Source organism: Geotrypetes seraphini, chromosome 10 (assembly GCF_902459505.1).
Source record: "Geotrypetes seraphini chromosome 10, aGeoSer1.1, whole genome shotgun sequence".
Lineage (NCBI taxonomy): Eukaryota > Metazoa > Chordata > Amphibia > Gymnophiona > Dermophiidae > Geotrypetes > Geotrypetes seraphini.
In genome coordinates, this window is record NC_047093.1 from 30938125 (window position 1) to 30965709 (window position 27585).

A 27585-nucleotide genomic window follows, 5' to 3' on the forward strand; every position below is an offset into this window, starting at 1 on the left:
AGAGCATTCCAGATTTCTACCACTCTCTGGGTGAAGAAGAACTTCCTTACGTTTGTACGGAATCTTTTCCCTTCTAACTTTAGCGAGTGCCCTCTCGTTCTCTTCACCTCAGAGAGGGTGAACAATCTCTCTTTCTCTACTAAGTCAATTCCCTTCAATATCTTGAATGCTTCGATCATGTCCCCTCTCAGTCTTCTCTTTTCAAGGGAGAAGAGGCTAAGTTTCTCTAGCCTCTTGTCTGTCCTTGAGGGCCACAATCGAGTCGGGTTTCAGGATGTCCCCAATGAATTTACATGAGATCTATTTGCATGCACTGCTTCCATTGTATGCAAATAGATCTATATTCATTTGGAAAATCCTGAAAACCGAACCTGGGTGAAGGCTCAGGTTGGAAGCCCCTGAACTAGATAGTGGCAAGACAATTGTGTTCAGAAAAAGAAGATTGTGTTCAGAAAAAAATGGACAAGTACTTTTGAATATCAGGCCCTAAAGGACTGCCCCATTTTGGGCCTGGGAGCATCTCAGCCAGTCAGGTTTTCAGGAATATTCATGAGACAGATTTGCATGTACTTCATCCAGGTAATGCAAATATTCCTCATGCATATTCATTGCGGAAATCTTGAAAACCTGACTGGCTTTGCGTGTCCCCAGGACCAAGCCTGGGAAGCACTAGTCTACTGAAAATTGCTTAGTTAGCACATCTGGTCCAGAAAAGAGCAGTACTGAGGGAATCTCTCTTAACCCTTAAGCCACCTAGGTCTGTGGTTGGCGTAGTAGGATAGCCTTGGCAAATATGACTTGGGAAAAGGGATGGGATTTGATATACTGCCTTTCTGTGTTTACAATCAAAGTAGCATATTATATACAGGTACTTCTTTTGTATCTGGGGCATTGGAGGATTAAGTGACTTACCTAGAGAGTCACAAGGGGCTGCACTGGGAATTGAACCCTTCTCAGGCTACTCCTCCACAAGACACCCACATATAGTATAATGGACAAGTCTTACTTTCACAGGCTCTATTGCAGGGGTCCCCAAAGTCCCTCCTTGAGGGCCGAATCCAGTCGGGTTTTCAGGATTTCCTCAATGAATATGCATGAGATCTATGTGTATGCACTTCTTTCAATGCATATTCATTGGGGGAATCCTGAAAACCCGACTGGATTTGGCCCTCAAGGAGGGACTTTGGGGACCCCTGCTCTATTGCATCAGAAAATCTTCAGATCCTGCCTAAACCCCTGTTTCAAGCTGCTTTTAAGTCTTGAACGTGGCTACTCCTCATCGGCTTTAACAAGTCTTGTTTCTTCACATGGAGCAGAGATCATCCCTTAGGCCAGGGGTGTCAAAGTCCCTCCTCGAGGGCCTCAATCCAGTTGGGTTTTCCAGATTTACCCAATGAATATGCATGACATCTATTTGCATGCACTGCTTTCATAGTATGCTAATAGATCTCATGCATATTCATTGAGGAAATCCTGAAAACCCGACTGGATTGCAGCCCTAGAGGAGGGACTTTGACACCCCTGACTTAGGCATATGTACTGTACATAGGAGTTGGGGTATATTAGCACTAGAAAACGGCTTGCAATAGTAGCTGTTACTAAGGGAAATGCCCCCCACCCAAAAAAAGAAGAACCAGTTGAAAAAGATATAGATTTTCCTTTTAAGGAAGATGGAAAGTGATTGTGAAAGAGGTACTGGAATAGACCTGGAAACAACTTTTTTAAATAAATAAAAACAAAACGTCATTTGAGCAGGGATCTCAAAGTCCCTCCTTGAGGGCAGCCATCCAGTCGGATTTTCAGGATTTCCCCCATGAATATGCATTGAAAGCAGTGCATGCACATAGATCTCATGCATATTCATTGGGGGAAATCCTGAAAACCCGACTGGATGGCGGCCCTCAAGGAGGGAATTTGAGACCCCTTGATTACAGTAATATGTGGACTTTTCACAAGAGCACGAGCTCCAGATACGTTTGCCCAGCAGTAAAAAAAAAAAAAAAAAGCGCATGATTACAGTCTGATCACATGAACAAATGAACCCTGGAAACCGGATCACAAAACGTGCAATCAATAAGCCATAATCGAGCCCTATCACCACCCAAACTGGAAACTCTAGTACAATCAGGATCCAGTTTCAGCCTCCCCTCCAGACTCTTACCTCCCCTCCCCCGCTTTCTGGTGGGAGGATCTGGCCAGCTTAAATCTGCTGCCCATCTGCAAACTCTGAAACTTTGAGGAAGTGCGACGAGCCCCGCCCCCACCTCGTCCAAGGCCTTCCAAGGTGCAGTTCCAAGGGAGGGGGAGGGGCCAGGTAGGGCGCACTCTTTAGGCGCCGAGATCAGATGCTTTGTGAAATAGGATCACAGGCTTCTTTATTTTATTATTTTTCTTTTACAGTTAGCCCCAACTGGAGGTATTTGAGATATATTACGATGCGTTCAGTCAATGCATTCATTTCGCATGTGTGCACTTTTACTGCTGTTTCCGACGGTGACTTTTGGTATATAATTTATATAAACGGGTGTTTGAGGAATACAAATCCAAGGATGTGGCTCAGAGGAAGTGTTCCCTAGCAGTACACGGTCATGCTTTGTAGTTAAATGAACTTTCATATCGTGTAAAGAGCTCATGTAGGAAAGGGAAGGTGGCGACGTTGGAAGGAGGAGCCAGGAGACTACCACATAAAGGACAACCTCTATCCCGAGGGGAACATCATCAACTCAATCCACGAATTAATTATTGCTCATAACTCCAATCATCCTTTTGTATGAACAAGATTTATGGCTAGAATCGTAAATCCTGTTTGTGTTTCAAGTTGTAATCGTATCAGACAAATATATCTTAATTAGGACGTCTGTTTTGTGTTTCTTACCCAGAGTAATAAGTACCTTTTCCACCTACACTACTTCGAAATGGAGGAGCAGGTAGGAAGATCAGAGAAACCAGGATTCAAATCCCACTGCAGCGCTTTAGCTTCACTAAATATGGACTTTAGTGCCTAGGACATTTTTAGTCACTATAACACCCCCTCATTATCTAATTCTCCCCCCTCCACTTTAATGGCCATGCACTAAGGTTGACATTAGTACATTTCACTCATGACTATTTTAAAAAAAATTTGGAGGTGGCAAGGGCTCCTGCATTATCTATGCTTCCACAAGTCAGCACACAGGAAAGTGAAGTTACTTACCTGTAATAGGGGTTCTCTGTGGACAACAGAATAAGTCAGTCACACACATTGGTGATGTCATCCAACCAGCCTGGAGCAAATTTTCTCTCCTCTATACCTGAGTGATCCCCTCCTGGCACAGGTTCTAGAGTTAAGGCTCTGATGAATCATCCTTAGGGGAGGAGGGAGAGTCAGTGGGCCTAACTTATTCTGCTGTCCACAGCAAACCCCTGTTACAGGTAAGCACCTTCATATCTCCCTGAGTCAGCCACAGATTGGCGCCTCTGCAGCTGAGGCGCATGGAAAGGCCAATACTTTACCTTCCATCACCTGTCATAGGGCTAGATTAACTAAATTTACCAATCCTGTAACGATGGTCGCAGAACGCAACCCGATTCACTAAACAGCTGTCCAATAAATCTCCTGTCCGATTTGATTCACCCATGCAAAGGAGTAAAATCCAATGCAAAATAGCCAAGTGATTGATTCACTAACACTTGCTTGGCTATTTTGCATCGGGTTTTACGATTGTAAAGCCCAACTGCTGTAGACCTGTGTTACTGACAGGTCTGCCTGGGTTTTTTTTTTTAATGGCACTGATATTTTGCGTGTATTACAGATGTAAAATATCTAAATAAATAAAAAAAAAAGCCACCCCACCTGACAGCGCCCCCTCCCTCCCTCCCTCCCTGAACCCACCAAAAATGCCCATATTTTGTATTTTTACCTAGTGTACATCGCCTAGAATTTGGAATAGGCGATTAATTAAATTTTATAATAAACTTGAATGACAGGAGGGATGCCCACTTCCTCCTGCCACCGGACAACAGACGCTGACACCCCCTTCCCCCTCCCTTAAGTTAGGAGCAGGAGAGGTGCTCAGTCCCTTGTGTTTCTCCGGGATGCACAGGGAGGGGCCTAAGGCCCTGATTGACTTAATGAGTAGCCTACGGCAGTCCCTGATTGGCCATTGTTTTGGGCATCGATGACTGCTTTCTGGTGGCAGGAGGGAGTAAGCATCGCTCCTGCCATTTGGTGGGGGGAAGGGGAGGGGAAAGAGGGGCTGATGATAGGAGGGATTGGGAATCGCTCCTACCATTCGTTTGCAGCAGCAGACCTTGGCAGGCATTTTTGGTTCAGGGAGGGAGGGGGCACTTTGTCAGGGGGAGCTTTTTTTCTTTTTATTGGGCAGATATTTTGCACAATACGTGCAAAATATCTGCCCAATTAAAAAAGAAAAAAAACCAGCAGAAGCCCTGCCAGTAGTGACAGGAGGCTGCTTCTCCGGTCACAGCTCTGCCGCGACTCAATTATTCACTGAGTTGGGAGTTTGCGTGCAAATAATTTGCATGCAAAAACGATAGTGAATCAATTGCTGTTTCCAAAATTAGCCAACAGCGATTGAATCGCTATCTTTAACGAATCTGGGTCACAGTACTGTGGTAGAATGAGGCTGAAGGAACCAAAGAGAAATGGGACATTGTGTTTTCTCACTTTAGAACTTTGATGGATGCCCAACAGATGGATCAAGTCAATTTGAACTCCTCCTATAAGAGGAAACCCCTTAAAACTATAAGATAGGGGACTTTAACACACATCGAGAAAATGATTGTTACGTTCCACACGTAAGCTGTAGTACATGGTACTAGAACAGGGGTGCCCATAAGGTCGATCGCAATCGATCAATAGATTGCGAAGGCAACACGAGTCCACCGCGTTGCCTTCGCATTCTACCTGCTTTCCAACACAGAAGTGCCGAGCTGACCAGCCTTCCCCACCCGACGCCAATCGCTGCCCCAGAACTTCCTCTCCAAAGTCAGAATTGACATCGGGGTTGAAGGCTGATGGGCCCAGCCCTTCTGCGTTGGGAAGCAGGGAGAGCTTGGGCAGCAGTGGTTTGGAGGCCTGTTCTCCAATGGGGGCGGCAGTGGCTTGGGGGAGGGTAGGGAGACAGAAAGAATGAAAGGAAACAGATAAAGAAAGGGGAGGACAGGGAGAAAGAAAGAAAAGGGGCATGGAGAAAGACAGGGAGGCAGAGAGAAAGAAAGGGAAGGGGAGAGAGGCAGGGAGAGAAGAAAAAGTTGACAAGATGGAATGAGGTCTGGAAGCATACAGTAGGCTGAAAGAAGGGAAGAAATATTGGATGCACAGTCAGAAGAAAGTGTAACCAGAGACTAATGAAATTACCAAAGGTAGGAAAAATGATTTTATTTTCAATTTAGTGATCAAAATGTGTCTGTTTTGAGAATTTATATCTGCTATCTATATTTTGCACTATGGCCCCCTTTTACTAAACCGCAATAGCGGTTTTTAGCGCAGGGAGCCTATGAGCATCGAGAACAGTGTGGGGCATTCAGTGCAGCTCCCTGCGCTAAAAACTGCTATCGCAGTTTAGTAAAAAGGGAGGAGTATATTTGTCTATTTTTGTATAGTTGTTACTGAGGTGACATTGCATATTTTAAAGTCATCTGCCCTGACCTCTGATAAAACCCCCAAATACAAATGATAATTAACATTTTCTCTGCATATAGTGTGCTTTGTGTTTTTAAAAATTTTTTATTGTGGGTAGATCATTTGGACTTGGTCATTTTAAAAGTAGCTCACAAGCCCAAAAAGTGTGGGCACCCCTGTACTAGAAGATACAGTCAAGGTAAACATAATATGGTTTAAATGCATTTAGACAAGTTCCTGGATGAAAGTTCACAAACCAGTAGGCATGTAGCCATAAAGAGCTACCATTATTTTTTAGGCATGAGTAAGGAACTTGGGACCTGGATTAGAGGCCATTATTGAAGAATAGATGGTGGGGATTGATGGTCTAACACAGTGGTCTCAAACTAGCAGCCCCGCCAGGTACTATTTTGAGGCACTTGGCATGTTTATCATAATCACAAAAGTAAAATAAAAGTTTCTTGATCATGTGTCTCTTTAGCTAAAAATGACAATATTATTATTAAGACTTTGCCAAAAGGAAAACTTTATAAACTATAAAGAGTTTTACCTCATGCAAAATTGTAATTTCTTTAATAAGACATTAACTACTTCTTCTGAGGCCCTCCAATTACCTACAAATCCAAAATGTGGCCCTGCAAAGGGTTTGAGACCACTGGTCTAACAGCAAGGCACATCATGCATTTAGGGGCTATTGCTGCATAACAGCTGGCACTAAAGCTGTTAATTTAAGGAAGCGAGACAATGTTGAGGGTCTGGAACCCTGAGCTCCACAAATATGCAGCAGGCTAGCTGTACAGGTCCCCAAAGGATGCATCTCTCAGCTGCAGTGTCTGTTCTCCAAAAAGGCAGAACCGGTCCTGGAGCTGCCTGGAGTTGTGTAAAAAAATATACAAACAACCAAAAAAGACCCCCCCCCCTCCCACTGCAAAAATAAAAAAAAGAAATAAGGGTAGCAGATCAGAATGACACCATCATGCTTGCTTGTAGAAGGACGAACTGAAGGGGGCAGCAGAGACTGGGGAAGAGGAGTTGAAAAGCTATGCTTGACATCTTCTGCAGAATGCTTGCAAGCATGCATGGATAACCCTATGGTTCAACATACCATTCCTATCGCATTGGACTATCCATTGCAGCAGCTCTATCTTTACTAAAGGAAATATGTTTAATCTTTAGCTGCTTGTGGTTAGATTATGATTATCAAATAAGCTGTAATAAAGACAATGTCTGGAGTAGCTCCAGTCTTAGCTGCTGGAAACTGAATAGTTTCATACATGGAATTTATACCATATTGCAAGAAGATTATACCAAAATCCTGCAAAACATCAATCTAAATACTAAAAACTTATTTAATGAATAGGAGATTAATTGGTACATTAACAAGTTTCCATTAATGTACTTTTCTTTACTCTGTTTAATTCATCATCATCCTTTTATAAAAGAAATATAATATATGACAGCTAAGCCCCCTCACGTGTTCTATCTCCTCTTCTGCAACAGCTGGAAAACAGCTGCCAGAACCAAATGCATTATTGTGTTCACTGCAGTGTGGCAGAATCTCATCATCTGATTGTCCAGGACACTGTCTCTACATATCATGTTCTCCAAGATGTAAAGCAGCTCTTAGGCTCTGTGAGGAACGATAAATTCTGTGTCCTTCATTCTGCATTTCATCCTTTTCTAAGCGGAGATCGAGCTTCCAAGGAAACAACTGCATATTTTCCTATTTATGGATCGTTCCTTAGTACAACTACTCTTCTTCAAAAGGATGCTCAGAATACAATGTATAGTCTGTCACATAAAACTCAGGAGGAACTGCTTCCAGTAGTAAATGACTTTGGCTGAACATGCCACCCCTATTAAAGTACAGCACAAAAACAAAGCAACTCTGCCCAGATCCTTGTTAATGTCTGCCCAAACTTCTGCACAGGCAACTTCTCAAAATGCAAAGCGATTTTTCTACATTCTCTGGCTAAAAGAACCATGCACTATTCCTTAACACTTCAATTAAAATTTTAAAAACAGAACGCAAAAATGGTTGTGTGGTTTCTCATCAGTTATGTGTCACAACTGTTTAAAGTTCAGATGACATTTGACCTTTTTAGACATTTGCAACAGCAGCGAGAGATAAAACAGAGCACCATTTAATTGGGAAAAGATTGTGCTTGCAGTCTTTTTTTTTTTAAATGGGGGTGTAGGCAAGAGTTTATGGAAAGTACAGCAATATATAATGAAGAAAAGGCAAGAGAAATTTATTATAAACATTAAGACAAATGATCTTCAAAATTTGAGTTAATGTAAAATTCAAACAAGGAGACACAGGTTCAAAATGATGGACATTAACTGAAGAAAAGAAAAAAAAAGAAAATAACTAAACATGAGCATCCAGCAGCCACTTAAAGAGTCGTGGCTCACTTTTAAAGACACATTTTTCATGAAATAAGAGGATGACATGAATTACAAACTTTTTTTCACCACCTGTTAGTTCAAAGTCTATTACTTTGATAAATGAAAAATAGTCAATTTGCATCTCATACTTGTTTTTTTTTCTTAAATAAAGTTTTCTTTTTGTCATATGAGCAGAAACTTATTATATTTTAAACACCCTTTTAGATCAAGAAAAGTCCCTACGTAGTGCATTCCTGAAATAAAGGTAACAATCTTTTTGTCCCTTTTGAAATTATTCAAGGCAAAGTAATATACATGGTTTCTGAGCTATGTATAATTTTGTATTTCAGTTTGAAAACAGAGGGTAGAAGGAGCAGGTGTACAGCTGGAGCTTTAGTACATAATAGGTTTACTCTTATTTTTCAGCTGTTTTCACATGGCTGCCATGGAAAGTGGACACCTTTTCTAAATGTCACTAGGCTAATAATGCTCTTGACATGGAAATTCAGTAATGGCAAGGTAACATCAGCAGGCCAGAGGGTCCAAGTACCGAATCAGGGAGCAGGGAGAAATCCTGAGGCATAAGCTTAACATTTCCCTTTGCTACCGACTCTCTCTGTGTGACCTTTAGCAATGAACTGTATTTTCACACACCTTTAGGAATTAAGAAACCCGTCTTTAGCTGACTTTCCTGATCAACAAAGAACAATTGCAGCCCGACATTATAAATAAAGTGCTTAACTATGCCAGCTGACAGGCTCCACCTGGTCTCTTTTTTTGGATGAACAGGTACAGTGAACTGTAAAAATAGTAGTATTTTTTCTGTGCATTTTTATCCTTCATCATGGCAGTTGCTTTCCATTGTAAATTCCTTAGCTACATCAAGAAACAACTTTTGCGCATGAGTACCCTATTTGATTTTTGGGCATATATACTTCAAAGTTATTTGGAAAATATGATTATTCAAACACATGAAAAACTGATTGCATTTCTATAGCACCAACCATCCAAATGGGATTTTGATACCGATTTCCATTCAGGAGATACAGTTTTAAAAGCTGAACTGAAACAACCCCTGAAAGATTGAGAATGTCCCAAGCAAGCTCAGGGTAATGGAAAATACATATCCAAGGCCATGCAGATTAAGTCAACATGGAGCTGGTCAAAACACAGGGCATGTCAATCTCCACTCCCAAGTGTCACATCCTCTCTTCGTTATACTTCTTAATTTTACTAGTCCAAACATGCTGTGATTTAAGAAACCAGGAAAAAATGCTTTGGATACAATTCGGCTCTACTTAGTCTAGGAATTAAGTGGTTTATGTTTCATTATACAGCATAAACCTAAATGAAAAGGGAGTCGAACTGAGCAATATTTACTGGGGAATGATGGGTGATGCATGTTAGTTTGCTGCCAAAAGGAGATTTCTGTAGCACCTGAGAGCAGTTATGCTAAGTAAACTATTAATATGCATGAATATCACAGGTGGAAATTCATTCAACAAACTACTTTTTATTTCTCAGACATGTTTTTGCAGGCACCGAAACAGAAAGGAAAGAATCAGAGGTTCTTTGGGGCTCAAACTGTTTAGGTGTGTGTGAAAAACAGCCTTTGCCTTGGGAAAGTAAGCATACCATTGAAAAAGTGAAGTATAGGGAGTTCAAAAGCTTGGGCATATAGAACATACATAGATAGCCAAGGCTATCAAGAGTATTAGAACCTATAACAGAACCAAGAGGACAAATAAAAAGATCTTTTGGATGGGAGGTCACAGGTGAGAAGAGTAAACAGCAATTCTGTATCTTTGGTGCATAGACACTAAGATTTTGAAACTGGCCATTTAAGGTGCATTTCGTTACATAAGAACACATCCTCTCAACACTCAGTCCGTCTAGCTTCCTGTCTATTCATAAGCATAGCTTAAAGGCCCTCTGGCTGCAATTTGCTGGAGTCATGCCAGATCCAGCCCCCCAGGAGGGCACCTGAAGCAGTGGGTTCATAAACGCGCAGGACAATCGAGCGCCGACAATACGGAGCAGACAACTGCACACAGGACATCAGCGCGCTGGACTTAAACTTAATTTTAAAAGTGCTCCGAGTGGGGGTTTGGGGAGGAAAACCCCACAGTTAAGTTAGTTTGTGCTGCCCTTGGGTGGGGGTGTTGGGGGGGAACCCCCCATTATAGAGGGAAGAGGCGTTTTTCCCTTTTTTTAGGGAAAAACATCAATTTCCTCTGTAATGTGGGGGGTTCCCCCCCCCCCAACGGCAGCAGCAACAGTATTAACTCAAGTGGGAGGGGGGTTCCCCCCTTTGGAGCACTTTAAAATTAAGTTTAAGTCCGGTGCGCTGATGTTCTGCATGCAAATGTCTGCACTGTATTGTCGGCGCTCGATTGTCTCATGCGCTTTTGTCCGGTCACTGAAGTATTGAGAACGTTGCAGGTACAGGAAACCTAAAACAAAACTATGAAACATGCTTTTCTTATGTCCCATATGTTAAAGTCCCACATTACACAATGTATAGCATTTAAGATAATTGTATGCAGAATGTTGCTGTTAACTTTGGCGAGCCACAAACTAAAGAGTACATTTGAAAACCGTTATCAATAAAAACTGGCCTTTGAGAGGAAGATCTAACCTATGGTAATGCTGCTCCCTATGTGATTCTCAAAAGTAACCTTTGAGGAGGTTGCAATACATTGTTCTGCCATGACTTATACTCTTGGTATTGTGCTGTAGAGTTCAACCTTACAGATTATACACTTATGGTCCATTTTGGATTTGGCAGACTGGCGCATATCTCCTCTACAGATACATACAGCAGAAGGCCCAATTAACTTTTTGCAATGAGCAATTATGCCTTCCTAGACTGGCAAACATATCCCCCAAATAATGGAAGATACACATCCCAGTCCAGCAGGCTCAAATTAACAAGACACACAAAACAAGGTGCCTCTGGTTTTGTACTTATGATGGGGGCATCTGCTGAAACTGCACAGAACAAACAACAAAAGGGAAAATCCAACAAGGTCTGCAGTAAACAATATGAAAGCAAAACAAAAAAAACCCCCCAAAAACTGCAGACAGACGTACAATGATGCAGGCTAAATTTATTATATCAAAGAATTGAGTGCAGTTAACGTTACAACCTTAAAACAAACCAAGGGACCCGACATGGTACATGTTTCGGTAAACACGCCTTCATCAGGGGTCCTAAGTTGATAAGGTATCAATTGAAACCACAAATAAAAAAACTTTAGCCTATGCACAAATAATCACCAAAGAGCAGTCTGTGTGTAAACTCCTGCGTACCTTATCAACTTGTACATCTGTCTGCAGTTTCTTTGTTTTGAAACTGCACAGAAACCATCTATAAGAAATTTGCACTATCAAAAATACACTATTTGCTGATGAAAAATGGCACATAAGGAACAAAATAAGGCAGACTAAGGTGGGAAAAGCACAGTAGTTATAACAAAACCAGATCTTTATCCTAGCTAGGAGAGTTGATTCTCTCACCTGCTTATGTGACTATCTGTGTTAACAGCTGCCAAATAAAGGGAATTTGTCTTTCAATAATCCATATTTCTCATTTACCATTCATTTTAATTTTGAAGAATAGAAAGTTACTGGTCCAAGATAAGTGAGTTTTGACCTTGAAGTTCCAGCACTTCATTGCAGACCACATGGGAGTTCCTCTGCTCTAGATGTTATGATTTTCCAGTAAGTAGGTGCTCTTCTAATACAGACTAGTCAGATGTAAAGAATACAAGTGGATAATGCACTGAGGAGACCAAGGTGCTGTGTCAATGTACGCTGAAACTTCACCAATACAGAACTGCTCCCCACTTTTCCTCTTTCACTTGTATCAGCTTAATTAACCTCTGAATCCAAAAATGCCCTTGATGTAACCAGTCAGGCCACTTTTCGCCTTCTGCTCTACTTTGTCTTCTAAGGGCGGGAGAGTCACATGATTAAGGGCCAGGTCAAAGAAGAGGGGTTTGCATGGGATGGGCTGAAAGCCAGGGGGGAATTGTACGAGGTTGGCCTGCTTCGTAACCAGAGATGAATCGAGGCAGAAGATCTCAAGGCAGTCAGAGAGAGGCTGTGAAGACAAGAGGCAAAAAAAAAATTGAGGACAAGGAACTATAATATTAATAACAAATAAAAACCCTGCAGCATTTCTGTTTTCCTATTCCTTCTCCCTCCTGTTTAAAATGCTCGTTTTAAATATAGTTCAGTAATGAGGAAGCTGAACACCTGCCCTAATTTCAAAACAAATAATAAAAAATCATTCCTTGTTATCCATTTAACTAGAACATGAACATCTATAATAATAAAATGCTAAGCGCGCATGCTCACTCGCGCCGTGTGTTCCCTGACCCCTGATCTGTCGGGATGTGGCGGCACAAGTGCGCATGCGCGCTTACTACGTATCCAAAGGTGCGCTAGAGATGCGACAGGTGCGTTTGGTGGCGGGACATTTAGATGCAGCCACAGAGGGGGAAAATAAAAGTGTACCATAGTCGTCAGAGGGCGCGGAACAGCGGTCCGGGAGTGACAGAAAAGGAGAAGCGAGAATTGGTGTCACTCGGAGACGGCCGCCGCAGCCCCTATCACCGCCTAGGCCTCCTGCCCCCCCCTTCCCCGGGACAAACCGAGAAGTGGAGCTGGCCCGGCCTCCACGACAGACCCGAGGAGCCCAGCAACTTTCCGCCCCGGCTCTTGCGCTGACCCCGCCGCCCGGGACCCGAGTCCTTTGCCGCCCCCCCTTCCCTTCCCGCAGTCCCGACTACGAACCTGGCGATTCCAGCAGCGTGTGCAGCAGTCTCTGAAGATGTCATCAGGGACGTGCCAGAATAAATCAGGGCAGTAGAAGGACTCGAAGCAGCGTGTGAAGACTGCTGCACACACTGCTGGAATCGCCAGGTTCGTAGTCGGGACCGCGGGAAGGGAAGGGAAGGGGGGGGGGCGGTAAGGGACTAAGGGAGCCGGACAGACCGCGGGAAGGGAAAGGGGGGTAGAACACTACTGCTGCTGCACAGGGAAGTGGTGTGGGGGGAGGGAAATGGAGGGGGAGGGAATGCTGCTTTGGCTGCTGAGAGACAGATAGATAGAAAGACAGACAGACAGTGGGAGGAAGGGAGATAGAAAGAAAAGAAGAAAGATACAGGGGCAGGGAGATACACAGAAAGGCAGACAAAGGGGGCCAGGGACAGAGACAGACAGAAAGAAAGACAGCGGGAGGGAGGGAGAGTCAGAAATAAAGACAGACAGACATATATTCTAGCACCCGTTAATGTAACGGGCTAAAATACTAGTATTTACATTAAAATGTTGGCTTCCTGTTCCCTTTTCTGCCTCCTATTCCAAACACAGGAGGCACAATTCTTACCTTGCTATCTTTCACCTGGGAAGGAGACTCTGCCTCACTAGTGTTGTCAGCATCTGAAAACAATTCAGAGAAACTTTGAACACCAGCACTTATGGCAAAGGGATAGTCTATCTGAATTTTTTTTTTTTTAAATAAATCTTTAGAGTTTCAAAACCAACAAAAATGCAATACAGTATCTATACAAATAAAATTAATCATATATGCATTTATAATCAATCAAAATCCATACAACAATAACAAATCCCACCCAACATTTCATAAGGGAATAGAACCATACAAAGAAATACCTCCCTCTCGCCCTCCCTCCCCTGGGTGTGTTTGCAATATACCAACAGGAACAAAGGAAAAGACAACTACAATGAATCCATAAAAGATGTCAAAGGGCCCCAGATTAATTTAAATCTCTTAGTATGTCCCGGCATATCCATATTCATTTTTTCAAATCTATAAATTAAACATAAATTTGCACACCAAAAATTTAAATTAAGGCAATCCCAGTTCTTCCAGTTGCGAATAACCATTTGTATGGCTACCCCGGTCATGATAAGGAAAAGCTGACCTCTATATCTGTCCAATGACTGATTTTTTAAAAAAGCTAACTGGAAAAATACAAGTTTTAGTGTTAACGTAAAGAGTCTGGCTGGCCATAAGTCACAAGCCTGCAGCAATCTTATCTTGTATAGGGGGGGAGGGAGGGAATCTAAAGGCTAGGTAGTAGCAGATATTCCACTATGATAATTGTTAATTTTTTGTTCACAGTAAACCGCCTAATACTTTTGTATAGGTAGTATATCAAATTTAATAAACTTAGCAAGTATGATGTGTGCAGACATGGTTTACAAATGACTGTTTCCACCCTCAAATGATGAGTCCTGAAGAACTGATTGTCTCTATAGCTTATGTTTCAGATACTCTAACCCAGTGTTTCTCAACTCGGTCCTGCAGTACGCCTCCCCCTTGCCAGTCAGGTTTTCAGGCTATCCACAATGAAAGAAATTTGCATATAATAAAAGAAACTTGCATTTAAAGGAGGCAGTGCATGCAAATCAAGTTTATGCATATTCACTGTGGATAGCCTGAAAACCTGACTGGCAAGGGAGTACTGCAGGACCAAGTTGAGAAACACTGCTCTAACCTAACTGAATAATAAACCTCTCATCTAAGTTGTGTCAATCGCTGCCATTTAACAAAAGCAACATCCTAAGCAACACAGTTTGTGCTTCCTCAATCCTATCAAGATGATGCTGGAAAGGCTTTGACCACACAGTACTAGAGGAAGAAAGAGAGCAACAGGTTTGAAGAGATTAGCACAGGCAACCACATAAGATAGAAGATTGCATCTATATTAACCATTACTTTAATTGCTTACTGTTTTGAAGGACAGTAAAGTGCTTATGATTAGCTCAAGGCTTACCCAAGATGGCAGCTGCCTGCAAGGAATACTTCTCTGCATTCACCTGTGTAATCAAGTCCTGGACATTTGGCAGGTCCTAAAGCATTAAAAGTAATTTTACTCAAAAGAAAGTCAAAGCATACACGAACTGACAGGAACATTTCTATGATGACCTGCCTTTTTGAAGAAAATTTATCCAAGATGGTGTACAACATATTAGAATTTATTGATAATGAGATGAGGAGCGGGGACAAAACCACCACAAAATACAAATACATACAAAAGCATGGTAATAGTGGAAAATGTCCTTCAATGGAAGGGTGGGGGTGGGAGAGACTTGCTTATCAAGAACAGGCACAGAGTAGGCCTAGGATCTTCTGGATTGAATTCCCAGCTCATGTTCTCTGCTGTCAGAGGGAAGGGAGAATAGGAAGGTGGCTGTTACATAATTAGCAGCTAACCAAATTTTGGTTTCAGCACCAAAACCAGCCCAAAACCCACATTTGGCCTTGTTTCAGTTTTGGCCAAAAATACCAGCAAATTTTGAGCCGAGATTGAAACTTTCTGGGCTATGTTCTGTGGTTCACCCCCACCCCCAAACAGAAGCAGCCTCCTCACTCCAACACCCATCCTACTTTCTCTGGGTCTACTGTACATCCTCTAATGGTCTAGAGCAGGGGTGTCCAATGTCAGTCCTCGAGGGCCGCAATCCAGTCGGGTTTTCAGGATTTCCTCCATGAATATGCATGAGATCTATTAGCATACAATGAAAGCAGTGCATGCAAATAGACCTCATGTATATTCATTGGGGAAATCCTGAAAATCTGACTGGACTGCGGCCCTCGAGGACCGACATTGGACACCCCTGGTCTAGAGGCAAGAGCAACTCCCAGCTGAGGAGAGATATGACTGAAGTCTGCAAAATCCTGAGTGGTGTAGAATGGGGTACAATTGCTCCCAACATACTATGGGGGAGGGGGGGGGGAAGAGAGGAAGGAGGCAGCAGAGAGTAGCAAATACCAGAACTCCCTCCCATCCCACTATCCCTCTACCAACTGCAGAACAGAAATGGTAACTTGGTAACCATCTCTCTCCCCTTTAAAAAAAAAAAATAATAATCAAAAAGGAGCTCCAGAGGATGGTGTGGAGAGGAGGAGGAGATGGAAAAATCCCCATGTAGACCTTTTAAGAAAATGGACACCTGGAGGAGTCCCGGTCACTCTCCTGAGAGCATAGCCAGCCCCTGAATGCCCCCTCAATATACCATACTCAGCTGGGCTCAGGACATACCAAACATTTAGAAACTAGCTGCCTAGAATATTTTCTGTATCTATTAGATGGCGATGGGCAATGAAGAGCTTGGGGCTGCAAGGTAATATAAATAAAACAGGAATTTACAAGTTTTTGTTCTCTGTCACCATCTACTGTTACAAGGCATAACCTATGTGTTCTGGACTGGTCTGGTGGATAATAAAGAAATTGTATTCATAGCAAAGGTTCAAACTAGAGAATGACAAGGAGACTGGGACAAACTTTGTCCCCGTGTCATTCTCTAGTTCTAACACTAGTGGCCTAGTGGTTAGAGTTGCTAGCTCAGCACCCCAAAGTTGTGATTTTGATCCCAGTGCCATTCCTTATGACCCCAGGCAAGTCACTTAACCCTCCATTACCTGGGACAGGCATGGAAAATGCTTAGAGTACCTGAGTACTATATCAGTGTATTGTAAACTGCTTTGATATCCATGGAAGAAAGGCAGTATATCGAATAAAAATAACCATCTCAAAACACATTTGTACAACTGTAGAGCTGTCAGCATACCGGTAGAAAAGCTGTAGCAGAATCGAGTATCCAAAGCAGACAATGGGTAGGGAAATCATTAGATTATCACTGGAAAAATACCAAAGCCCCATTTAAGTACCTTTTTTTTTTTTTTGCATCAGAAGGGTGTTTTTTTATTGGTTTATTTGTGAAAAGCTAAGATCAGAAACGGATTTTAGCTGCCAGTTATAGAAGCTTAAGTGCTTATATGATATTGACAACTTGGATAATGCATAATATCTTATCAAAAGTAAAGTTCCTTCTGCTGGGATATTTTCTTAGCAATGTAGACTGAAAAACTGGTCAGACTGAAGGCCTAAGCTGGTCTTCATCCGCTATGTTAGAGATACCAACCCACCCTAAAAACAGTCTAAATGAACACAATAAAATCAAACCACAATCATAGCAGCCTGTGGCACAAATAAAATATGTTTTTCATACTTTCAAGCTTTTCTTAGCAGCTCCAGTCTGGGTTCGAACTTCATTAGCGTACTTCAGAACACGATCATACAGGACAAGAGCTTCACTCCATTTCTTCACTAGAACATAGGACTGTGCAATAAAAAAACACCTAGAAAAGCAAATTAGATGTCATCACTATGCTCTGTTGTCAAAGTGCACAGGTTTACAAACAGAGTAATTCTTGAGAGTCATTAAGACAACCCAAGAATTTAATATACAGTGGAACCTTGGTTTACGAGCATAATTCGTTCCAGAAGCATGCTCATAAACCAAAGTACTCGTATATGAAAGCGAGTTTCCCCATAGGAACTAAGGGAAACTCGCTTGATATAATTCCCACCCACCCCCTGAGGCCTGCAGCGCTGCTCCACCTTTCCCACCCCACCCCCGAGGCCACCAGCGCTGCTCCACATCTCCCCCCCGCGATCCAGCATCTCCCCCTGCTCGCGTCGCAAGATCATCCATGCAAGATCACCCACCCGCTCAAACACATTGGCTTACCCCCATCTGGCACTGGCACAAGCACCAACGCACAGGACATGCCGGTGCCCGAAGATCTGCTGTCTTCCTTTTGCTGGGCCTTGAACATCTGCGCATGCTCAAGACCTTCTAGTTCTCGCTCTCTCCGAGAATCTCAGAGAGAGCGAGAACTAGAAGGCCTTGAGCATGCGCAGATGCTCAAGGCCCAGCAAAAGGAAGACAGATCTTCGGGCACCGGCATGTCCTGTGCGTTGGTGCTGGAGCCAGATGGGGGTAAGCCAATGTGTTTGGGTGAGTGGGTGTGTGTGGGGGGGATGCCAGATCGCGGTGGGGGGGTATGCTGGTTCATAGGGGGGGAGTCAAGCTCGGTTTCCAAGGCGCCAATTTTGCAAACGTTTTGCTCGTCTTGCAAAACACTCGCAAACCGAAGTTTGACTGTATATAGTTTGAAAATCTTTAATCGTTGAGGTAGAACTAGCTCACAGATTAGTAACCTGTGACTCCATAATTGAGACAAGCAACAATAAGTTTGAATCCACATTTTCAAATTTTTCCCATACCTGTTTGGAAAAGGTGGCTGTCTGAGAAATTAGTCCCAAGTAAACCCTCCATAAATAAATTTAACTTCCATATATCTTGAACCTTCATCTCCTTAATTTTCCCTCTACTTATTTGCTATCTTCAGAAACACTAGTTAGAAAGTATTTAAAAGAAGGTTTGGAATTAGCAAATAATGATACGATTCAACTGAGTAATTAAAAAAATTGCTGATTTTCAACAGAATATGGATTAGCTAATAACTACGGTGGTGGATGTAACTGCTTTTTTAGAAGAATCTCAAGTTAATGTCTTAACTAGATTCACTCTCCTAGTTACGTTTGTCCACTAAAAACATAATTCGCTGGTAATGAAAACATACTTTAGGGTAAAAAAAAAGATGTTAATTTTTGCAATGGAAAAATCAACCTGTTTCCTGATGTATCCAGAGCAACTCAAGTTAAGGCATAAGAGACTTTTGAGTTTTAGCTCTGGGTGCTAAATTTTTTCTTAAATATCTCATTATCTTTCAGGAGAAGGAATTTATTTCTTGGGACTCAATGCAACTAGAGAATTTTCTTAATGGCCATGAGATAAAGAACTAAGCCATAAAGTAAGAGTTGGATTTAGTTTTTTTATCACATAAAAGTAGACAGGATATATGTTTAGTTTTCCTTTTCTAAATTTCTCCTGAAAATAATTAAAAAAAAAAAAAAAAAAAAAGGTAAGATTTCTCTCTCATGACGAGGGCTTGTAGGTATTTTCATGATGTTGTAATGCTATGTATTGGTTTTCTTTCTTTCTTTCCTAACTTGATTTCTATGGGGCTCATAATCAAAGCTTAAACACATCTAAAAACCTGCCCAAGTCGGCACTTAAATGACCTAAAAGACAGGTTCAAGTGCTGATAATCAATCAGACTTTCTGGAAGTGTCACGAGACTTTTTATGCCTCTGAATGCCGCTGTGCGCCCAGAGCTGAAAGGGGCGTAACTGGAGGAGTGGTTAGGGTGGGATGTGGGCCAACCTAGACTTAGTCATCCTGCAGGGATAATTGAATGTTTTACTAGACATCCTGGATAAAACTTAAATGTTGTGAGTTAAGATGATGTAAAAAACAGGTATAAGTGCAAAAAAGGTATCCAAAATGAGCAGATAACCACTGCAGAAACAAACTAAAGACCTACACACTCTCCCTCAGTGTTCATTGACCCCCCCTCACATCCCCACAAAGATCAGAATAAAAAAAATACATACCTGTCTCCAGGACATCTGCAACTGGTATAGAAAAGCCTAGTAGAGCTGAACACAGGTGTCTTAAATAGCCTGGAGGTGGGCTAGTGAACCATAGAGAGGAGGACCAAGGTACATAAGCCCCTCTAACCACCACATTTATGGTGGAACATATGCACCCACCAACCCCCCCAACCCACTCTACTGCCATATAATTTTTACCTGCAGCCATAAGGGCTATTGGGGTTGTAGACAGGTGGGTATAGTTGGTTTTGGGGGCTCACCATAACCTATAAGGGAGTTCTGTTGAGATGTTTATCTGGTACCTTTTTTGTGAAGTTCACAGCATTGCCCTCTAAGTTGATCCACTACTCTGTTGCTATTAGAAGTCTGCATGCGAACAGGGATCTGCATACGAACGGGGATCCCCCAGGGCTACGTGACTCCCACGGGGATCCCCACCCAGGTCTACGGGACTCCCATGGGGATGGAACTGGGAATCCCAAGGCCTGGAAAGAGAATTAGTAGAAGATAGATAAAATGATGGAAAAACTAAATGTTCCACCAGCTACAGGAAGGGTGATGATCATTTTGAGGGGGGGTTAAGCTCAAAGAAGGAGGCCCAGCCCCCTCTCATGGTTATAACACCAATTGTGTTTAGTACAAAATGAAGTACTTGCTCAGTTTGTTTGGCACATTTTTCTTATGCAACCATTGTCCTGAAAAGTGCCTCTCTCAAGTCTACTTTAAATTATTTTGATGCTTTATTTTTTTATTCTTTACTCACTGCTGCATTAAAAATCATTTGTGGATCTTGGAAGGACCTCTCACAAGTTACCTATGCCAGATGGTAGAACCAGATTTGTTTGCTCTACAGATATGAGCTTTATATTGCCAAAAAAATCCAACTCTTATTTCTTTTAACGAGAAATTGTCAACTCTACAGCACATGACCTAATGTCTATTCTAATTATTTCTGGTGATGAATGCATCTCTTATTTCTGTTCACTGTTATTTGTTTATATTGTATTTTATTGTTGCTTTAAATAATCTAAGGGCTCCTTTTATTAAGGTGCGCTAGCGGGGTTAGCGCAGACATTTCATCACGCGCAAACCCCCGCGGCAAGCCAAAAAACTAACGCCTCGTCAATGGAGGCGTTAGCGACTAGCGCGGCAGGCGGTTTTAACGTGCGGTATTCCGCACGTTAAACCCCTACCGCACCTTGATAAAAGGAGTCCTAAGACTAAAAAAAAAAAAATCAAAATCAAAATTGTCAGAAATAATTCTTGCTTTTTATGGGGACAGGCAACTTTTATGGGGGGATGCGCAGGGACAGGCGGGATACTGGTGGGGACAGGTAGGGGGATGGGCAGGATTTCTGTCCCAGCACAACTCTCTAGTTGCCATGTCTGGGAAGCCAGTCCATTACAATGGTCTTGTTCTGGGCGTTTCGGACTTAGACAAAATTTTGGTAGAAAATGTGGTATAAACATAGACGTCCTGGCGGTCTGGATGAACAATAGCCTAGACGTCCAGATAGACATTTTTCAAAAAATGGATATTTTTCCACTGCCGACTTTGGGCATCTAGCACCATACTACCAAATCAAACTTAGACATATAAGAACATAAGCAGTGCCTCTGCTGGGTCAGACCAGAGGTCCATTGTGCTCAGCAGTCCGCTCACGCGGCAGCCCATCAGGTCCAGGACCTGTATAGTAATCCTCTGTCTATACCCTTCTATCCCCTTTTCCTTCAGGAAATCATCTAATCCCCTCTTGAACCCCTATCACACCCTCTGGAAGTGCATTCCAGGTGTCCACCACCCTTTGGGTGAAGAAGAACTTCCTAGCATTGGTTCTGAATCTGTCCCCTTTTAATTTTTCCGAATACCCTCTCGTTCTTGTAGTATGTTTTGATTATGCCCTTCCATGTGTATGGAAATGTTATAAAATTACTAAAAAAAAGAAAAAGGATGACCCAAGAAAACAATTTGATCATTAATTGCCCTAAAGTGAACAAAATGACCAAGCTATAAATCAACGTCTCCCTCTACACACACAGCACATTTCCTGTGGTCCAAAATCATTTCATTGTGCAAGTATAAAGCACACAAAAAAAGAACTATGCACTTAAGAACAAAACTGCCTACATATCCGATACATTCACGAAAATACATACATCTAGCAGTGCTACAGAACTAAGCAGTAGTAGCAAAATAATTGTTTTCAAAATTAAAAACAAAAGTAGCTCCCCGTCTTCCTGCCCAACTCCAGAAATAAAATTTTGATGGTGCTGATGGCTTCATAATTGATGCAAGAAATATGAGTTACACAAAGTAACCTGAATTTTGGGCTAGTCAGACATGCACAGGCTGCAGCCATCAAAGTTGTATGCATTTTTTCTAGTAGCCACAAACGTTTTGTTTCTTATGGAATGATCCTGCTCCAGTAGCAGAGCAATTTAGTTAACCCCCACCCACACACACACATACACACAAATGTTAACTTATCAGACAAGACTACAAAAAAATAAAAAAAATAAAAATAAAATTCAAATGTCTTGAAGTGTCTCCTAAAAATGTTAAAGCCACAAATGTACCAGGCTGACATTTAGATGAAGAACCTGGATTTGTTATAATTAAAGGGAAGAGAAGGCATTTTGGATTTGGCTTATGTCTTTTTCAGTTATAGATCAAGGTGAGTTACATTCATTTACTGTAGTCATTTTCCTCTCCTGCAGGCGATGGAGGATTTAAACGACTAGCCCAAGATCCCAAGGAACTGTAGAGAGATTTGAACAGTGATTCTCTTGTTCTCTGCCTGCGGCTCTAACCATTAGGCTACTCCTCCACATCATCTTTTGAAGACGCCATGAGAACATAAGAAAGCCATACTAACTAGTCTATCCAAGGTTTTTCTGTTTTGCTCTGGTGTACAATATTCTAAATTTTATGTTTCTACAAATTTTTAGCATGGTCCATAAACAACACAGCAATCTTTGTTATATCTCCTTCCTTGTTTCCACCTTCCAGGGTTATTTTTTTTGTGTATTTACATGTTAACATAATACTTGAGTGTGGCACCTCTGAGGTTAGACGGACCCCCAAAAGGGTCCCCCAAGCTCAATCCGGATTGTAAAAAAGGCCACTAATCAGATCCAACAAGCCCTAACAAGAGGAAAGACTGCACAAGCTTACCATCCCCACCTGTTGGGAGACTGACAACAGATTGATTGTAGACAGGACTGCACAGCCCACTTGTACTACTGCCAAAAATCAATGTTTTCTCAGTCTTCACCTGCTGGCAGAGGAGCATAAACTCATCCGTCTGTGCCAGTCTGGAGGGACGATAAAGAATAAAGCTTTTCTTCTGCTTTGTTGGGCATCCAACTCAATGGATTAGAAATCAGGCTAAAGTGCAATGAGCCATCATTTGAGATCCTGAGCTCCCCTCACCTTCCTTTTTAGACTCCACTTCTTAACTCTGCCCATCATCACAGTAATAAACCTTAGCAAAAGGCCTCCACAAATTGCAGTCTGGTCTGTCTCCCCCTAAAGCCTGGCTAACAAGAACTCAATGTATGGCTTCCAGGTACTGCTTCTGAAAATAGCCAAGACCATACCATCAACCAATGGCTGAGAATTCCACTCATAGCATCTCTAGAGGGCACTTGGGATAATTGACTGGTCCAAGAATCAAATTCAGATCTCCTGCATGGCAACACTGGTTACTGAATCAGTACTGCACTACGTCTGAATGTGGATATGTATCATACAATAAAAAGAACAAAAAAAATCACAACCCCACGTGTGAACTGTAAGAGCAAAAAAGGGAGTGGGGAAAGGACACAGGTCAAACCACTATAAGGACAATTAGTTTATTAAAATGTCAACTAATTTAGGTTAAAAGTACCTACATGTATGAATAAAACGTGATAGGCATAGAAAGTTCTTTATAATAAAACTAGTCATTAAGCCCATTACATTAACGGGTGCTAGAATATATGTCTGTCTGTCTTTTTGTCTCTCTACCTCCCACTGTCTCTCTCTCTCCCTGGCCCCCTTTCTCTGTCTTTCTGTCCCTCTTCCTGCCCCTGTGTCTTTCTTCCTTTCTTTCTGTCTCCCTCCCTACTGCTGTCTGTCTGTCATTCTTTCCCTGCATTTCCCTTTGCAGCTGCAACAGCATTTCCCTCCCCCTCCAGGTCCCTATGCAGCAGTAGCAACATTTTCCCCCACCCCCCTTCCCTACTCTTACCACGATGTAGTCTGCTCCTTTTGGCCCCTCCACCTTCCCTTCCCGCGGTCTAGCCTGCTCCAAGGGCCCCCCCTTCTCTTAATGCGTTCCCCGCAGGCAGGCCCAGCTTCTCCCTGCATGTTATCTTTTTTTTTCATTCTGTTGCCCTCCTTCGCGTGGCTGTCTGCCTGGTCCCATTCAGCAGCTCGAGTCTTTTTTTTGTCGGCGCTTCCCTGCCCGCCCCATGGTCTGGCCTGCTCCGGGCAAGTGTTGCGGCGGGTCCTCTCGATCCCCGCCAGTGTCGGAAGCCTTCTCCGACGCTGGTGCGGCCCATGAGAGGAGCCGACACTGCGATCTTGTGGAGCAGGGAGTCCAGCGCTGGCGGCCAGTCCTGCCGGCGAGTGTAGGTAGGTGCTGGGAAGCAGTAAGGCTGGGGACTCGCGCATGTGCACTCCTGCAGCCAAGGACCTACATCTCACAGATCAGGGAAAATGAAACACGCAAGTAGGAATGCGCATGCGCGGCTAGGGTTTATTTTATAGGATATATATTAGACCCCAAAATGGTCTGTGTTTCAGTCAAATAGGCCTTCCTCAGGGGTGTAAAAAGTAGCCCAGCAGAATGTGGATATGAATAGCAGTGTCAGTTTACCTAGATTCTCATTGGTGGGACTGGCTAAGTAGGAGCTTCATCACTGTCTGAATGCAGATCAGAGTATTACTGGATTGGCTTTATTACGAGTATGCTAGTATATTCATTCAGAGCAGACTTGTAATTTAGGAGGGCTACTCTGAAAGGGTATGTTAATGTTTTTTGTTGATTGAGGAGTGGGAATATTTGTGTGTGCAGGCTGTTTAACTGTTACAGGTTGCATTGGAATAAATTGGTCCCACAAAATTAGAAATGTGTAGATATGTAGATGACTAGTGGTTAGAGTGGTCATTTTCACACGACAGTCTTAAAAGAAGTACTTTGGACATAGCTGTCATTTGTTGAAATGCTAAATAGCATGCAATGTAACAAATTCTCAGAGCAACTTCGTATCACACATATCAAGGGCACTCCTCATCTGCCTCCCTTCTTTCTGCCTGTTACCTGTAAGCCTTATACACTAGTGTCTTCAGTCCAGTTTCCTTCTGGAAATTCTTGTCCTCCTCCAAGCCAGGAAGCTGTAGCAGCTCTACAAGATTCTGCAGAAAAACAGCTAAAGTCAATCCCTAGCCTCATCAATCCTGATCTGATCTTTTAACTCCGGCCACCCCTTTGGAACCTCCCAACTGCTGAATGGCTGGGAAGTAGTTTGTCTCTTAAATGGTTGGGAGGGGGAGAAAATATACATTGTGGCTTTGTTTTTGCAAGAAACATACCACACATTTTCTAAGAACAAAAATGGACTTGAACGTTACAAGAAATTATTAAAACTAGTGTAAGGTTTGTGGTCTACAGAGTGCATCAGAACTTTATGTCATTTAAGTTTATTGTTTAAGTACCCAGTTTCTCTATCCAGACTATTTTAGGGTTAAATTCAGTAAATACATTATTGGATTTAACTGATATTGACTTGCGAATATGATGAATTTGATTTACCATATTTTGCTTGATGCAAACTTCCATTTGCCTGGTTTTACTTGGGAAAGGTGGTATATAAGTGGAACATAATCATACTTTTATTTACTATGTTATGTGCCTGGGTTGACAAAATGTATTTGTGGACCACTGAATTCTTACAGACTAAGCCTGCTACATTTCAATCTTAATTCTATATAATATACAGGAGGGGTTCTACCTACTCTCTTCATGCTCACTTGGCTCTGTCATCATACCAGCACCTGCCTAATGGTCACTTTGGCTCTGTAAGAAATGGGTGAAGGTTATTATTCAATAAGCTAAGCTTCACCGTCATCAAATCACCTAGCTACACTCCGTGTAGTCTCATCCAGCACATTGGGAAATTATTGTTCTTGCTAAGTGACCATCAGTATCCTCACTAACAAGTTTCCTGATGTACTATTTAAGACAACAGGTCAATAATAAAATCTTTGGTCCAAGGGATAAAGTACTGGAAGCATGCAAAAAACATTATTGTTCCTGGCTAGGACTATATAAGAGCCTTTCTTTCTTCATGCAATCACATCATTTAGGACCCAGGAGACTTTTTCAGCTGTAGGACTGGAAAGGCACTCTTGCACCACTGAAGATCTGTTGAACGCAACTTGACTTGAATTTTTGAGAAAAGCGTGAGCTGAATACAAATCTCTTCCCTTCTTTTAATATAATTGCTCAGGTGACATTTTAAATTCTCTGTATTTACTTTAAATGGACTCAAGCACCTTGAGTTTATGTGCCAGGAGGCATCTGATGATTAATTATCTTCACGATTAATTAGAATATAAAAATCAATCTAGGAATTGCATCTTATATTTCTCAACATCATTTTCACCCAGTATACACACTTTTTTTTTATATCTTAGGAAGAAAGTAAACTCAGAATTGACAGAATGAGAACCATAAAAGAGCTTGGCTCTCCTTGCCAAGGTTTACCTGAAGGATGATATCGTACAGACGGATAAGGTCCTGAGGTCGTGGAGTGCGTTTTCCATCATCCACAGATTGGGGCTCCTCTAGCAATGCTTTTTGTAGTGCCTTGGCCATGCTCTCATTGCGCTTGATAGCTGTTGATAACTTGATGTAGGTGAGATAGCTGAAATACAGCATTGAAGCAGGTCATAAGAGAGCGACAGACAGACAGAGAGAGCTTCTCTCTCTTATCAAATAGCACAGTTACTTACCGTAACAGGTGTTATCCAGGGACAGCAGGCAGATATTCTTGACTGATGGGTGACGGCACCGACGGAGCCCCGGTACGGACAATTTTAGAGTGATTGCACTCTAAGAACTTTAGAAAGTTCTAGCTAGGCCGCACCGCGCGTGCGCGAGTGCCTTCCCGCCCGACAGAGGCGCGCGGTCCCCAGTTAGGATAAGCCAGCTAAGAAGCCAACCCGGGGAGGTGGGAGGGACGCAAGAATATCTGCCTGCTGTCCCTGGATAACACCTGTTACGGTAAGTAACTGTGCTTTATCCCAGGACAAGCAGGCAGCATATTCTTGACTGATGGGTGACCTCCAAGCTAACAAAAAGAGGGATGGAGGGAAGGTTGGCCATTAGGAAAACAAATTTTGCAAAACAGATTGGCCGAAGTGTCCATCCCGTCTGGAGAATGCATCCAGACAATAATGAGATGTAAAAGTATGAACTGAGGACCAAGTAGCAGCCTTGCAGATTTCCTCAATAGGAGTGGAACGGAGGAAAGCTACAGACGCTGCCATAGCTCTAATTTTGTGGCCTGTGACAGAACCTTCCAGTGTCAGGCCTGACTGAGCATAACAAAAAGAAACGCAAGCAGCAAGCCAATTGGATAGAGTGCGTTTAGAGACAGGATGACCCAACTTGTTAGGATCAAATGACAAGAATAGTTGAGGAGATGATCTGTGAGGTTTGGTGCGATCAAGATAGTAAGCCAGAGCACGTTTACAATCCAAGGTATGCAGAGCCTGTTCACCTGGAGTAGAATGAGGCTTTGGGAAAAAAACAGGTAGAACTATGGATTGGTTAAGATGAAATTCAGACACAACCTTAGGAAGGAATTTGGGATGTGTGCGGAGGACGACCTTATCATGGTGAAAAACCGTGAAAGGTGGATCCGCCACCAGCGCATGAAGCTCACTGACCCTCCTGGCAGAAGTGAGAGCTATTAGAAAGACCACTTTCCAAGTGAGAAATTTAAAATGCGTTGAGGCCAACGGCTCGAAAGGAGGCTTCATCAACGCAGAAAGAACCACATTGAGATCCCAAACAACAGGAGGGGCTTTAAGAGGTGGTTTCACATTGAAGAGGCCCTTCATGAACCTTGAAACTAAGGGATGAGCTGAGAGGGGTTTCCCATGAATCGGCTCATGAAAAGCTGCAATGGCACTAAGGTGGACCCTTATCGAAGAGGATTTCAGACCAGAGTCAGATAAGG

The 27585-nt window shown here is 42.5% G+C and overlaps 2 protein-coding genes and 1 long non-coding RNA gene across 8 annotated transcripts in view; 1 reads left to right on the forward strand and 2 right to left on the reverse strand.

The window, feature by feature from the left end:
* Window positions 1-3322, reverse strand: part of EVPL (envoplakin) — a 138350-nt gene extending 135028 nt beyond the window's left edge. For 2 of the 5 annotated variants that reach the window (XM_033961909.1, XM_033961905.1), the window contains exon 1: window positions 3194-3277. The gene's annotated coding sequence lies outside the window, so the exon portion shown is untranslated. Of the gene's footprint in view, window positions 1-2161; window positions 2246-2875; window positions 2896-3193 lie in introns of those variants that run through there. The other 3 variants (XM_033961906.1, XM_033961908.1, XM_033961907.1) reach the window with 3 other exon arrangements.
* LOC117368339 overlaps window positions 1-22597 on the forward strand; it is a 34707-nt gene extending 12110 nt beyond the window's left edge. The window contains exon 3 of the long non-coding RNA XR_004540947.1: window positions 22072-22597. This is a non-coding gene — a long non-coding RNA (uncharacterized LOC117368339). The remainder of the gene's footprint in view (window positions 1-22071) is intronic.
* SRP68 (signal recognition particle 68) overlaps window positions 7746-27585 on the reverse strand; it is an 82949-nt gene continuing 63109 nt past the window's right edge. For both annotated transcript variants that reach the window (XM_033961910.1, XM_033961912.1), the window contains exons 11-16: window positions 26106-26265; window positions 24660-24754; window positions 17060-17189; window positions 14821-14896; window positions 13407-13459; window positions 7746-12116 (exon numbers count right to left, since the gene is read on the reverse strand). In XM_033961910.1, coding sequence (XP_033817801.1) covers window positions 11889-12116; window positions 13407-13459; window positions 14821-14896; window positions 17060-17189; window positions 24660-24754; window positions 26106-26265 — 742 coding nt within the window. In that variant the 3' untranslated portion in view covers window positions 7746-11888. The remainder of the gene's footprint in view (window positions 12117-13406; window positions 13460-14820; window positions 14897-17059; window positions 17190-24659; window positions 24755-26105; window positions 26266-27585) is intronic.